Source organism: Penicillium crustosum (assembly GCF_028827405.1).
Source record: "Penicillium crustosum strain IBT 35664 chromosome Unknown utg000002l_segment0_segment0, whole genome shotgun sequence".
NCBI lineage: Eukaryota > Fungi > Ascomycota > Eurotiomycetes > Eurotiales > Aspergillaceae > Penicillium > Penicillium crustosum.
This window is the reverse complement of record NW_026623123.1, coordinates 5,370,367-5,384,541: the sequence shown is the minus strand read 5'-3', so window position 1 is coordinate 5,384,541 and position 14,175 is coordinate 5,370,367. Positions and strand designations below refer to the sequence as shown.

The window sequence follows — 14,175 nt, the reverse complement described above, 5'->3', positions numbered from 1 at the left end:
TCTTGGGGGCATCCAGGACCCAAGTCCAAGGTACGCTTTTCTCCAAATGCTGTCTTTTATTATCCCTAACCTGCGCTCTTCTCATTAGAACCTTCGTGGGAAGACCTGAAGTCAAACTGGGAGTGCACGACCTCAGTTTAGGCGGGTCCGGCTAAACTCCAGGTAAGTTCCCTTCCTCAGTCTGCTCATTCCTCTTGCTAACTTGGGGTTATTTCTCATCAGTGCTTTCAGCGGAGTTTTTGGCATTACACAGGTAACTGTGTGATTCCTCTCGCAACTGGCCATGCAACCCCGCTCTTTTTCGAAAAAGCGAAGAAACAAATTGGAGCTCCAAACTTTGCGGTATACTTGTTTAGCCTTCGGGCACCTTTCTGTGGGCTGTGGGATTTCTGTGGGCTGCTGGATTTCAAGCCGAGGAACTGAGAGCTATTGGTCTGTTGCATGGGTACAAGGTCCAAAGAATCTACTTTCGGATCAGTACACCCAGCCCAGCAACACCATAGAACAAAACTTCCATTACATTACTGATCGGAGTGGGCTGAAAATACAACGAATTATTCGCCTGCTATACTCTTGGTCGTTAATGTACCTGGAAACATTATTCTTGATCAAACAAGATCATTGGTAGTTATTAGTATCTAGCTTTGAATTCCAAAGACCTTTTATACTCCAGCTGTAATACCTAGCCACCGAAGCCCCAAGGGAAATATCACAGGCCCATCAATATGTCACTTTATATGAAGTGGCCGCTAGGAACTGGTCAATGCTTACCTTACAAGCACCTCACCAAAAATGGATGTGTTTCCCAAATTAAAATTTCCATTCACCTAGCTGATTCAACTTTTTCTCTTTAAATGTCTGCTTTGGTTCTTTCCGTAGTCACTGCCACCTTCCCCTCCTCCCTTCCTTGTTCTCCTCTCCTTATCTACTTCTCCTTTCACTTCTCATATCTTATTACTACGAACTTGTCTTCCACCAATCACGCATCACTTAACTAGGTGAGTCAAATACTTCTCCCTGTTGCCGCCATTAGCCCTCCACCATCCTCGACGAAGCACCCGTCTCTTCAAAACTGAAAAATACTCCTCGCCCAACCTTCCGCGCCACTGAAATCGACTTTCCTCTTACTACGAGGTCTTGCTTCTTCCAGCTGCGGCCATTGGCCCTCTCCCTCCTAAGCCCAACACTGCCAACAGGCCATTTCTGCGGAGCCGTCGGAAGAGGCGACGGAGAAAACAGGCCAAGAAAGAGAAGGCAAGCTATTGATCAGGCCTCATATATCCTGACATATAATTTTATTTCTTTTCACTGGACAATACTAACAACAATACAAGGCCAGGGCTCTGAAAAAGCCAGGCGTGAGGCCATAATGGGGTTAATCTCCACAAAGCCTAAGCCAGACACTTCCGCTTCCACTGTCAGTTCTCCCTACACCTTTTCAAAGGTAGTAGACCTAATTCTGTATAGGCCTCCCCAAACCCAAACAGAGTGCGTTCTAAGAACCCCAAATTCGACAAGTCGGCGCACGAAAATCTGGCTAAGGCCACATGACAATATCTTCTATAGTGACCGATTTTGAGACAATTTGGAATATCTAGTTAGCCAGAGGCATCAACAACAGGGTAGTCTATTACTTTTATAGTGTCCTTCCGTGGTCTTGAATGTCAGGGCATTCAGAAACGGCAAGTACAGCAAGTCTACAGAAACAGGATTCTAGGGATCCAAAGATTTATTAATTTAAACTACTCTATATTTATCCATATTTATGGACATTGAAAGTCCAGGTAGCCTAGAAAGGCAAAGTGAGTCGATGGTATTGGGTCAAAGCCCTCAGAATACCAATCCCTTTACCTCGGAGATTGCAACCCAGTACTGTAATCAGCCTATCTCCACTAATTCAGTAGACATCAATTCACTTCGCCGTCTGTCTGTCCCTTCCGATATTTGATTATCGTTTGAGAGTTTGGACAGGGAAGAAACCACTGTCTCCGTCTGTGACAGACGCGTATGATGAGGCTCATTATACGAAATCATGGGGAGTGGAGCCAGTTCATCATTTGGTTGATTTGTAACAGGAATCCCCTGAGTTTCTTTCTGGCGACATTTCCGCCGATAGAAGATGAGCGCGCCAATAATGACAGCTACCAACAAAACACCTAAAGGAACACCAAGACCGATTCCAATTTTATTCGTCTTCGACAGGCCATGGCTAGACTGAGGAGTTGACGTAGTCGTTGAGTATGATGTAGATTCGACACTAGCCAAGGTAGCGAAAGATGTAGAAGTTGTTTTCGTAGTGCTTGTGGACGTGGATGACGATGCATTGATGAAATTGTATGAGACCGGTGATGGATCATCTGTGTATCTCTTCGAGACCCCAAATATAATACTTGTAATATTGTCGCCATATGACTCGCCTTCGGTAGTGAACGGCTGGAGCGTGAAGCGACAGCCGGACTCTACATAGCTTTTGCGAGTCGCTATCCACACGTAGCTATACTTGTTGGTAGTTTTCTCTAAAGGGAATAGTCAGATTATCGGTAAAAATGCAAGAAGATAAGTCAAATAGACAGTCTCACCTTCTAAAGCACGGTCATTACTGCCACAAGTCTCGTAAAGCGAAATCAGAGGAGCGACAACATCCCAGGTTACATTCACTAGGTCTGCCACTCTGAAACCACTTTCGGCTGCAGCTCCTGTTGGAAATGTGAACTTTCCTGCCATATCGCACCTAGGAACATCAAGCAGAAATATCCGTTTGGGGTGGAGGGAGTTGTGACAGCAAGGCAAATTTTGTAGAATTGAGAAAGTGAAGTCGCAAAAAAGGGGCGGATGCTATTTTCCGATTGACTAGGATTAAAGGACCCCTCTTCTATGTAAAGAGATAACCCTTTTGACCGGCATAAGACTAGAGAGTATTTGGAGTAGCTATCGTAAACCCTGTCTAGTGCAAGATGGTAATAGACACTACTGGCCCACATCGTGGGAACAATGGGGTTAAACGGAGTATTTTATACGCATCTGCACCATAATCACAACCAAAAGGCCCAACAAAGGCGAAAAAAAGGCAGGGAGAGGCTAGGGTTCAAGACATAGAGAACATGAAGAGAAGTAAACAAGGCTAGAAACCTCAGGCATTATGGCATCCGCTTCCTATTTAGGACTAGTTCGAATTAGTTCGAGTTAGCCTGGCCGATTCATTTCATCTTGACTTTCCTAATAACTAGGATATTTTGTAGGGGAGCACATGAAAAATGGTTTATCTTATTTGTATTCGACTTTGTTAATTATTTGTAAAATTTGCCAAAGCTTGCCAACTAATTCGTACCTAGTTATGCCGTCTATCAGTTATCTAAATCTAAAAACAAATGAATTCTAAGAACATAAAATGGACCCGAGGATCTATCCCAAACGACTTTATCATCATACCTCGATGTGTGCAGTCTCGGTCATTGGCTTATCAATACTCCCAGTATTCAAAGTTCGATGATGCCCAGGGAGAACGGGATAACCTTTAGTTGCCCAAACACCTCCAGTAATTCCACCTCTTGAGAAGAGGTGATCGACATCCTCTAGTTCCAAGCCTTTGGTCTCGGGGAAGAAGAAAAAGACCATAGGAATCTTAGTCCAGTCAGCATCATAAAACATAGAAATTGTGTTCAGAATCAGTGTCATACCCAGGCAAAGCAGAAGCAGGCGAAGATGATAAATGTTTTCCATCCAATATTGTCAATTGCGGTTGGCGTAATTTGGACGACAATGACTGCGAGGGTTAGCGATTCCATTTACATTGTATGAAGACCAGTCAACTTACAAACGCAAATCCAATTGACAAAGCCACCGAAAGCCTGAGCCCTAGCTCGAATACGAGTAGTCGAGATTTCAGAAGGATAGAACCTTGTTAATTGTTAGCAGTGGCACACAAACACAGCAAAGATAGGAAATACCAACCAGGGAACTGGTAGATAACCAATGCCAAGGAACAGCTGGAAGATAAAAACAAATACGGTAGCTGCATACGCACATGGCGCAGTTCCAATTGATAATAGAATGGCAGTCATCACGAAACAGAAACAAAGACCAGCGGCGGACACCATGAGTGATGCCCGTCGGCCGAATTTATCCATACTCCACAAGGGGATAATGGAGCCAACAAGGTACGCGAGAGAGGTGCAGCCACCGAGCACGAGGGATAGATTGCGAGATAGGTCCATAGCATTCTAGATTGGATTGCCATTAGTTTACTTTTTCGGCTGGGGATGGGTATAGGAGCATACCTGGTAGACAATGGGGGCATAGTAATTGATCATGTTAGAGCCTAGAATATATTAATAAGTCAATTTCTTACCGTACCTGAATCGGCATTGCTCACCTGTAAACTGCTGCTGGATATTGACAGCAGCAGCCAAGATCATGCGTCGAAGATTTCCCATCTGGCCACCTGACCATAGCTCCTTGTACCTGAAGGGCCCGCCAGCAGACTCAATCTCGATAGATGATTCAATTTGATGGCGTAGAAGGATAACCTCCGGATCAGACTCATCGGAGGGCTGATCCAGTTTTAGCCGTGCCAGGACCGACGCTGCCTCATCACTGCGATCTTGTTCACACAGCCAGCGTGGCGAATCAGGCAGAGGAATCATCTGTAAAACCAGGCAGACAGCAAAGAAAGCCTGGAAACTAATTGGGAACCGCCACTGGACGGGTGTATCCACGAAGCTTAGTCCATAGTCCAGCCAGTATGCAATACAGAGACCGAGAATTGTAACGGTGCCTTGAGCAGAGAGTAACATGCCACGCTGCTCTGGACGGGCTAGCTCGGATTGATATGCTGGAACGGTACTGCTGTTGATTCCGTTACCAAGGCCAGTGACAATTCGGCCAACGAGGAATTGAGGGACGGTATAGGAGCTGCCGAGAATGATTGTTCCTATGATCATGATCGAACCACCCGCAAGAATCATCTTGCGGCGACCGAATTTGTGTCCAATAACGAGACTAAGGAGACAGCCTACCGCACAGCCGATATCGTAGATCGAAGTAAGGAGACCCTGCATCGTGCTATCGGGATTGTTAAATGTTTGTCCAAATTGATTGTTCGCGCCAATTAGGCCGCTCATGACGCCCTGATCATATCCCAGGAGGAGAAAGGCTTGACAGCTTGCAGCCGTCACAGCCCAGTGTAGGTATCTTCCGCGCAGGACCATATTGTGCTTAGACCGTTGGAGAAACTGGATAGATACTGAGATCTGGGGCCCCGGGTCCTTTTCTCCACATATTCATCCATTTCGACTCCATGGTATCTCGGTTCAATATTTTCCGAGAAGGATTGACTGTTCGGTTTAATGCAACCCGGGGCCGTCATTGATATTCACCAGCGGGACGAAACAGGACTAGCGCAGGGTTTTCCCCGCGGGGTCTCCCCCACACGCCACCGAAAACTTGCTCGGTTGGAGAGACAAGGATAGTCTTAACAACGTCATTGTTGCCTTATGATGATATCCTGGGTTTGAGAGATTCGAAGACTTAGTGATGTTGTTAACGCAGTCTCTTGATACGCTCTAGCACGGGCGATCTTAACCCTATTAAACTAGCTCAGCTGAAAAGTTCCCCTGATGCATGTTATTTAGTTTTTAGAGCAGCTCACATTAGCGTATACGCAACCGATATTTATTATACCTACCTGCTATATATATGAATGGCCGAGCTGAACAAAGAGGATAAATGTGTTTGAGCCTTTTGCACTGTTATTCAGTATCTCAAACCTCTGACATTTTACATTCACAAGGACAGTTTCCTGATCAAGATAAAAACAATGCCTACCTACGCAGCGGTACAGGGGTCATGCGACAAAATCCCCTTTTCAGGTATTAATACCCGACTTAAGACTGCCAGAAAAACGAAGACACTTGAATTACTATTATAGAGGCCATAATAAGAAAGGTGCCCTACCGCTCTGTGATCTAATCATCTCTATAAGGTAAAAATGCTACTTACACTGTACAACTTTATATGTCACCACTTTTTTAGGGTGGTTACAGCTTGTAAGTATGAACATCATTTGATCTTCTTTATACTTAAGAGCAGAAATCCAATAGACCTCCCTATATATATAAGAAATAGTTGGCAGTTTACAAGGGCACGTGGTGTCTTTTAGATGTTCATTTTAGAATGAATGAATTGGCGTATATCTAAAGGTCCAAGTACCGGTCCACAGCCTCAATCTGACGGGCAATCCAATGCTGGTTGGAATATTGAGACATGAGGTTATCCCTAAACACAACCAAGTGGCGCTGAAGCTTGTGAGTCTTCGCTAGGAATGCACACCTGTGCCCATAGTAGCTAGGTCTATCTCGCACAGTACGGCACCGTGGCATCTCCTTGTACATAGTGGCACTATACTGCTTAATAACACGTAATTGGTCAATAAGGTCGGTGAGGTTATCCACAGCTAGCGCCAGGCGGAAGGGCGAGATCCCCTGGCGACTAGTAAGGACATCAATCTCGAGCTGCATGTTAGCTACGAAATGATGGCGTGTGTGCAGAAACTGGTATTCGGTGTTTCCTGCAGGGATTATCATAATGACGAATGTATACTATGTAACAAGCCCAAGGAGGGAATTAGATTCTGTGAGGTTAGTTGAGAGTGCCAAGGAAGCCGTAGCCGATAAAGATCCTTCCAACGATGTTGATGGTTTTCGAGAAGAACGTAGGATCGAGTCTATTTATGCAATATCTGTTGAGGGATACTTGGTTGTCGGAATCAAAGGAGGGTAATGTCATGGAAGAAACAATGCGAGTCACACAAAGACTTTATTAGTGTGGTCTCCCTCTTTTAGGGGCGCCATTCATTCTTTATGGTTTTTACAGGTATAGAATTTAGGAAGGATCAAGGACAAAAACTGTATTGCTGTAGCCAAGCCACTCAAACCTCTTGTTTCAGTCTTTGATGTCCTATAATACACTACGTAGGTACATCCGAAACTCCGTATAGGTCCATCTTTCTCATTGTTGATTGTTACTCCAAGCGAACTAGCAGCGACCATGGTATCACTCTTCTTCTTTCAGAGCTGGCGGAAGGTAGTAGTATTCAGCGGGGAAATCAATAATTGTATAAGTCTTCGTTCATCGATGTTTTAGGATATGACAGCGTTGAACTCGGGGCATCGCTACAACTTTCAAGAGCAAGGAATCACATAAGTGAGCATGACTATCTATACTTTTTGAATATCAAGAATAAAGTTGATCTCAAAGCCCGAAACCTGCCCAAATCCTGCGCTGGACCAATTAAAGAACGTCAATTCCACTGCGTCATCGAGGCTCGGCGCATACCGCTAACCCAAAATAGGCTTCATGTTGCGCCTCACATCAGCAACATCAATATAACATTGGAAGATACCCCCCTAGGCCTTTTTTTGCACCTATCTCTTTCGGTAGAAGCTGCCTTGTCCCGTGCCCGTGCCCGCAATCTGAAAATGAGCTTGACCGACCGAATTATCCATTCCATCTATGGGCTTCCACCTCCGACCAGCGGCATACGCAAAGAGCCAATGCAGGTGCTGGCCGTCGGAATCTCACGAAGCGGAACCGACAGTCTCCGCGAAGCTTTGCATATTTTGGGATTTAACCACACCCACCATGGTTTTGATACAATCCTTCCCCCTTCATCTTTGGAAGGGATATACCGACTTTTGCAAAAGAAATATACCAACGCCCCTGAAGCCAACACGACCAATAAATTGACAGCGGAAGACTTCGACTCAATTCTACTAAACAGTGTGGGTGTCAGTGATTTATTCGCAGCAGAATTCGCACCCGAACTCATCGAAGCCTACCCCGACGCGAAAGTCATCCTGAATGTCCGCCAGGACCTTGATAGCTGGTACCGTAGCATGCAAAACACCATGGGATATTTCGACAAGAATCCTATTGATTGGGACTGGTGCAAATCTTGGTTCAGCGCGGATCTTTTCTGGATTCGCCAAACAATGTCCAGGACCATGATGCCCCGATTCTTCAGAGGGAGTTTCGAATCGAACGGGAAGTGGGTCTATGAACAACATGTTGCAATGGTTAGAGGCCTAGGTTTACCGGACGATCGACTTCTCGAATGGTCTGTTGAAGATGGCTGGGAGCCTCTTTGTCGATTCCTGGGTAAGCCTGTGCCTGAGATTCCGTTTCCCAGTGGGAATCCCCCAAAGGCATGGGCAGAACGAATCGGAAAGACTATGGAGGCCCATCATAAGCGAGCAGTAAGAAATATGCTTATTTTTGGGGCTTTGACTTTGATTATTTCTGTTATTTTGTAATACATCCCATCTCATTTCAAGTGCATATATCTGATTCACCGAGGTCCATCATAGGTGGTAGGTTTTATATATTAAGCCATTCTAAGAGGGATAAAGGACTTAGAGTACCTCACCTCTCTCTCACACTTTTCCCTCACTTATGATCAGGTAGAGAACAGGGTCTCAATACGCGACCCTCTACAACGTCCCTACTCGGTCACCAATAAAAAAACGGAGTTCGGAGAATATGGGACGAATCGGCACTTATTTCCCAATTTTTACATATTTCTTAGCTAGTTACACCTGAGTAAGATCTATATTTCTATCACTTGTGATAAAAATGCCCTATTTTTGATATACATACTTGAGAAAGTCCCTTGTAGTTTTATAGTCTTGGCTCATAGCATGGCTGTCTCGTCATCTCGGAGAAATTATTCACCAAGTCCTCACGACCATACTGGTACTAAATCAAGAGAATAGACTTGATGCGTATTCTAATAGATCGATTCTTGCCGACGCAGACATAGCCCTGACAGCTGCTGTGAAGTAAGGGATGTCGACACCCTTGAAAGAACAGCTTCTCCCATGAACGCCAATAGTCACCGTGCCAATGTCATCGTCGCCCGCAATGGCCTCGTGAATTAACATTTCTTTGTCAACTGACCCGAGGACAACGGTGCTGCTGATAGACTTCCCCAGAAAGAGATAGGGCAAATCGACCCAACCCAGATCTGAACCACCCAAGGTGAGATTGAAAGTCACATGTCCCTAACAGTGTCAGCCATACTTATACCCTAGGATATGGGATGGATTGACATACCAGCTCAACAATGAATGGGCTCGGATTCCGCACGGAGATTGTAGCATTGAAATTATATCCATCAACTGGAGGATCCAGGAGTTCTATCTTGGTGACGTTGAATGCGCCTTCGGCATTCATGAAGTCTGCGAGTTTTAGAAGGGTTTACCCCCAGCGGGACATTTAGTATGACATGTCTTACCTGTGATATTATAGCCTAATTCAGCATTGTTAGTTTGTTTCATGGTAGACAGGGAAAGGGTTCACTCACTACCCACGTGCATGATTTTATGAATGTTCAAATGAGCAGTTGGTAGAGCACCATATTTCAAATCCGGTGAACCTTCGATCAAAACGGAAGAGCTCTCGTTAGACGCAGCTGCTGTGGTCAATCGCGACAGACAGTCGACACAAGACAAATTCAAATCTTCGTCTATTTCAAGAGTGGCGCCGCTGCCAAATGCAATTTCTGGCACAGGGAATACTGTGACAATCTCGTCGGTGTCTTTAAGACGACAGGTAGCATTGAATGGACTCATAGTACCACTACCGCTGAATCCACCTCCGATTTTCAGTGTTTTCTTTTGTTTAATATGAATGGCAGTAGGTCGGGGGTTGGTAATTTCGAGACCATCGGTGTCATACTCGTACTTGTTGATATAGTCATTCGCGAAATTGGGAATCCCGACATAAAAGCTGAGGAACAGTCAGGATCAATGGTATAACATTTCACGATAAAGCTCACTCACAGTGGGAGAATGATGACTAGGGCAGAGATGCAGAATGCGATCGAATAAGCCCACCAGAACCTCTTCAAATGTGCCTTGAACCGGGTCCATAAGGTCGGTTTTGCTGAAGCCGGTAACCCCTCATCCGCCTCCGAGTTACTTGAGATGTCGGATTTTGACATGATGGGCGCAATAATGCTGATGGCTAAAATATTCGCTTTCAGCCTAGGTCATGGATGGTGAAATTCCGGTGGATGGCAGTATGAAAACTACTTTCCATGCTGTAGCGTGTGGAGGTAGAAGTAGGAGAATGAAATTAAAACGGGGTTCGGGGCTCGGGTGAAGCAATTTCATAAACTAGTCGTCGCTTGGGGTTCTGTTATACCCATGTCGATCAGACCCGCCTTTCACATGATAGGGAAATATGCGATTCAAAACAAAACAACACCTTTGCGCGACCTCGGTAATTGATGTCATAATTTCATAATATTTCTTTCAGGGTCAGCTAAGTCGTTTGATCGCCGGTTCGAGGGCTAACGTTTAGTATATAAATGTTGGAAGACAAGGCTCAAGGCAAAGAAACCTGGGGTGTCTTGGTACCAAAAGTGTGTCAAAGTGGCCAATCAACGGCATCAATAGCTAATCGGCTTGTCTCAAAAACGGGGCTAGGCACTCGTACTTGTCCTACCGAATACGCGATCGACACGATGGCGTTGATGGATTGCAGATCATGCACAGAATAGGGTGATCGGCGGAGATAGGCCTCGGCTGTGGAGTGAAGCATCTACAAAGTACGGAGTATATCGTACATCGTTGTGTAAAGACCGACCTCCATATTGATGCGAATTGCATACTTCGTGTTAAATATAAGATGAAAATCTCGTCTTGGTTAATGATTTTATGTAGTTTTAGACGATATAATCAATTTGCTAAAGGGTCGTTTATTGCGTAGGCTCTTGTAGTTTTCAAAAATGGAAACCAACGTATGGTAGGTGAATATATCTTCTTACTCCTTGATAGTGGTATTGGCTTTAGTAAATCTATGATGGACTTTGCTGTGGAGCTCACCCTCCTAGAACATTCTTTTTTCAAGTCTTTTCGAATGTCCTTATTCATACCGTCTCATATCCTCTTCTATTTCCTAGTTCGTAGAGGTACTACGTAGATGTCACGGAAATGAGCTCCAAACTTGCTGCCTCTGATTGCCGAAAAGAAACATTTCACTTCCAGCATTTTGTTTCCCTTCCTTTTCCTCTTCCCCCTCTCTTAACGAACTTTCTGGCACCGCTGTCACTGCTGCCGCTTGAAATTCCACCCCCTCCCACCTCCACCACCACCACCTCCTCCTCCCCCCCTCCCCGAAGCCCAAGCGGGTGCGATCCAAGCACCCCAAATTCCACAAAGGCGGAAATGGCACCGCCCCAGAGCATGTTGCCCCGGGCCCGGGAGAGGCCCAGCCTCAGGTCTCTCCCGCGGCAGAGGAGAGCGCAAGCCTGCCTCCTTCCGGTATGTCTAAGGATCAAGGATCAACCATGTATTCTCAGGACAACTATGCCGACGAAATCAAACAGCCACCAACCCTGCCAGCTCCCCCAGTCCTCCTCCTCTTCCTCCCTCCTCCTCCTCCTCCTCTGCTCCCGCTGGCGCCGACAAGAAGAATAACTAATACTTTCTGGTGTCCGGGTTTGTGGGCGGTCTCTCTAGTGGGCTGACCCCGTCGCGTCTGGCTTTTGCCCCCTGGATCCGATGAGATTAAATAATTGAGAGGTTTGCCCTCCGGGGCGTGATAAACCCTTTCTTCATCTTTCCATATGTAAACCTCGGGTAAGAGTTTATAAAGTTGCTTTCCATGAGTGCTTGAAGTTACGGAACTTGTCAAATTGGCGTGGTTGTTGTGTCTTGAAGGGTCCACCTGGGACGCAGACCGGCCCGACCCGACAGTTTCCGAGGTCTCCGGGTGTTCTAGAAAATCCCAACCTTTGGAATGCAATTTTATTTCATCCACAGATGGTCCAGGTGTTCTCTAGTATTTTGTCTAGTATTGTCTAGTATTATCTATTTTTAGCAGAGCGATACCCATTTCGGATGTTGATTCAAAGTACGAGAAAAGGTAAAGACCACGCTAACTAGAAAGGGTCTAGATCGTGTTGTCCTTTCATCAGGGTGGTCCACGGCCCTATTTCCGTTCCTTCTCACAAGGTCTTGGTTCCTCTATTTTCGTGAAATCAAGGATTCCTACTGTGAAAATAATTAACTGGTTTTCCATTGCTGTACACTATTGCCCACATCATGCTCCCCCAGCACTCAATTCCACCCAAAGAAGGCCGATTTGCTCCGTCACATCCGAGGCCCAAAGTCAAAACACGACGAAAACGCATGATTTTGCGGATCACTCGCTTCATTATTGCGGTAGTAGCTGGGTGGTTGGTTGTATCGTGTCTGCTCTTCAGACCGCCAGCTTCAGACACAAAGAGTCTGGGATCGACTTCCAGTCTGGTCACGGACAGACTTTTGCAAATCTGGCCCACGGATATCAGGACCTTGGAACTACCGGTACATGATTCGAGGTCGCCAGGGACGCTTGATGAACAATCCATTGTAAAAAGTCCAGCAGGATTGCAGCAAAATGTACCCTCTGCGACAGGGAAAGACAAAGATACGACAGCGAAAGACGAAGAGTCAGCTAAATCATTATCAAATAATGTTGAACATACCAACGAGAACATGGATTCAAAGAATATAGAGCCTAACCGCTTTGACGCTGCTCTAGACTCCCTTCTATCGACAATTTCCAATAAGCTATATCTCCAAGAGCTCATTCAGCCAGTGATCGGCACAGGCGAGAAGAAGCTGCACGAGCTTGCCTTGCGCACACGCGCATATAAGAAGTTTTTTGAGATTTGGGAGAATGTTCATCTAGTCAAGAACGATGATCATACTTACGTGCGAAATGATATTGTCACCTACATCCGCGACAGGTTCAGCGAGTCAACATTCCCCGAGGCCCTGCACAAATACGAAGCTTACCGCCACTTTATCACCAAGTTCTCTACCCTTTTGTTTCCATGGACGAGCCCGTACTTTGCGGATCATATGGGATTGCATGTCTCGTCGCGCCATGGAGGCCGCGGAATCGTAACAACGGCAGGAAATAACCATGCGCCTTTTCTACTGGCTGCCATCCCTTCCTTTCGTCTCCTGGGTTGCGATATTCCCGTCGAGATAATGTATCTCGGTGAGAGCGATTTGAGCGAAGACTTCCGCACGAAGCTCGATGCACTGCCAGGTGTCACAACGCGTGACCTCTCCGCAATGGTTAGTGACGAAGGTTGGCGGCTCAATGGGTGGGCTGGCAAGCCCTTTGCTATACTTTTCTCGTCTTTCCGTGAAGTCGTGTTCATTGATGCCGACTCATTGTTTTTCGTTAACCCCGAGTTGCTATTTGATGACCCGGATTACGTGCGCACGGGCGCTCTTTTCTTCAGGGATAGAAATATCCTGCCAGAGAGTAAGAAGGAATGGCTGCAGAAGATCTTGCCAAAGCCGATTTCGCAATCTGTACAGGAAAGCAGAATGTGGACAGGAGAGAGCGGGCATGTGCAAGAGTCGGGGGTTGTTGTTGTAGATAAGTGGAAGCACTTCGTCGCACTGTTGCTCGTATGCAGAATGAATGGATCAGAGAGGGATCGCAACGGCGTGGACACTGTAGGGACTTACGATATGGTATACGGTTCGTCTCACCCCTATGCATATCTTCCTAGGTTGCCATTTTATTTGCTAACTCCTGGAGCTACACAGGTGACAAGGAAACCTTTTGGATCGGATGGGAGCTCGCTGGTGATACTTCCTATGCCTTCCATTCGGGCGGATCTGGAGTCATGGGCATAGTCCAAACACCTGTCAACTTCAACGCCACTGATCAACAGTCCGAATCGACCTTTAGCACGGGGACCGAAGCGATCCCAGCGAAAAAGGAACGCAAAATGGCGCCTGGTCATGAGTCTGATCTAACCATATGTGCCCCCCAACTCCTACATCTGGACCGCGAGAAGCGCCCTTTGTGGTTCAATGGCTGGCTGTATGAGAATAAATATGCGGGAAGTAAACGGGTTCTCGGAACATTTGAGGCGTTCATGGAGGAGCCAAGTGAATCGTTGGGTCGAGCACCGTGGCAACTAGAGGAGAGCAATCTCTGTTGCTTGTCAAACTCTGTGGCAAAGGACTTCACAAGGCAGGAGACTGAATGGCTAGAGGTGTTGATTGAGATGGCGAGGGCGGTGGAGAGCTAAAGGGAGAACCTTTGTACATCCATGGATGTATTCATCACTGGATTGTACGTAAAGGTCAAGGATTTAAACAA

General features: G+C 46.1%; 7 protein-coding genes across 7 annotated transcripts; 3 read left to right on the top strand and 4 right to left on the bottom strand.

Annotated features, from left to right (window-relative positions):
• Positions 1-1,878: 1,878 nt before the first annotated feature.
• N7487_005544 (uncharacterized protein) lies at positions 1,879-2,724 on the bottom strand (the record flags this gene model as incomplete). The annotated part of the gene is made up of 2 exons (XM_056873291.1): positions 1,879-2,516; positions 2,580-2,724. The coding sequence occupies 2 exons, from the start codon at positions 2,722-2,724 to the stop codon at positions 1,879-1,881; spliced, it is 783 nt and encodes a 260-aa protein (XP_056731011.1).
• A 699-nt stretch (positions 2,725-3,423) lies between these two features.
• On the bottom strand, positions 3,424-5,207 carry N7487_005543 (sugar porter family MFS transporter; the record flags this gene model as incomplete). The annotated part of the gene is made up of 6 exons (XM_056873290.1): positions 3,424-3,621; positions 3,678-3,763; positions 3,815-3,897; positions 3,952-4,220; positions 4,278-4,318; positions 4,373-5,207. The coding sequence occupies 6 exons, from the start codon at positions 5,205-5,207 to the stop codon at positions 3,424-3,426; spliced, it is 1,512 nt and encodes a 503-aa protein (XP_056731010.1).
• Positions 5,208-6,191: 984 nt separating this feature from the next.
• On the bottom strand, positions 6,192-6,515 carry N7487_005542 (uncharacterized protein; the record flags this gene model as incomplete). The annotated part of the gene is made up of 1 exon (XM_056873289.1): positions 6,192-6,515. One exon carries the CDS (start codon positions 6,513-6,515, stop codon positions 6,192-6,194), a length of 324 nt encoding a protein of 107 aa, XP_056731009.1.
• Positions 6,516-7,475: 960 nt separating this feature from the next.
• N7487_005541 (sulfotransferase family protein) lies at positions 7,476-8,309 on the top strand (the record flags this gene model as incomplete). Its single annotated transcript, XM_056873288.1, has 1 exon — positions 7,476-8,309. The coding sequence occupies one exon, from the start codon at positions 7,476-7,478 to the stop codon at positions 8,307-8,309; it is 834 nt and encodes a 277-aa protein (XP_056731008.1).
• Positions 8,310-8,756: 447 nt separating this feature from the next.
• N7487_005540 (DUF3712 domain-containing protein) lies at positions 8,757-9,997 on the bottom strand (the record flags this gene model as incomplete). The annotated part of the gene is made up of 5 exons (XM_056873287.1): positions 8,757-9,056; positions 9,109-9,233; positions 9,290-9,304; positions 9,359-9,783; positions 9,837-9,997. 5 exons carry the CDS (start codon positions 9,995-9,997, stop codon positions 8,757-8,759), a joined length of 1,026 nt encoding a protein of 341 aa, XP_056731007.1.
• Positions 9,998-10,786: 789 nt separating this feature from the next.
• N7487_005539 (uncharacterized protein) lies at positions 10,787-11,481 on the top strand (the record flags this gene model as incomplete). The annotated part of the gene is made up of 3 exons (XM_056873286.1): positions 10,787-10,798; positions 11,180-11,321; positions 11,360-11,481. 3 exons carry the CDS (start codon positions 10,787-10,789, stop codon positions 11,479-11,481), a joined length of 276 nt encoding a protein of 91 aa, XP_056731006.1.
• Positions 11,482-12,104: 623 nt separating this feature from the next.
• Positions 12,105-14,104, top strand: N7487_005538 (putative alpha-1,3-mannosyltransferase; the record flags this gene model as incomplete). The annotated part of the gene is made up of 2 exons (XM_056873285.1): positions 12,105-13,545; positions 13,614-14,104. The coding sequence occupies 2 exons, from the start codon at positions 12,105-12,107 to the stop codon at positions 14,102-14,104; spliced, it is 1,932 nt and encodes a 643-aa protein (XP_056731005.1).
• Between the last annotated feature and the right edge of the window lie 71 nt (positions 14,105-14,175).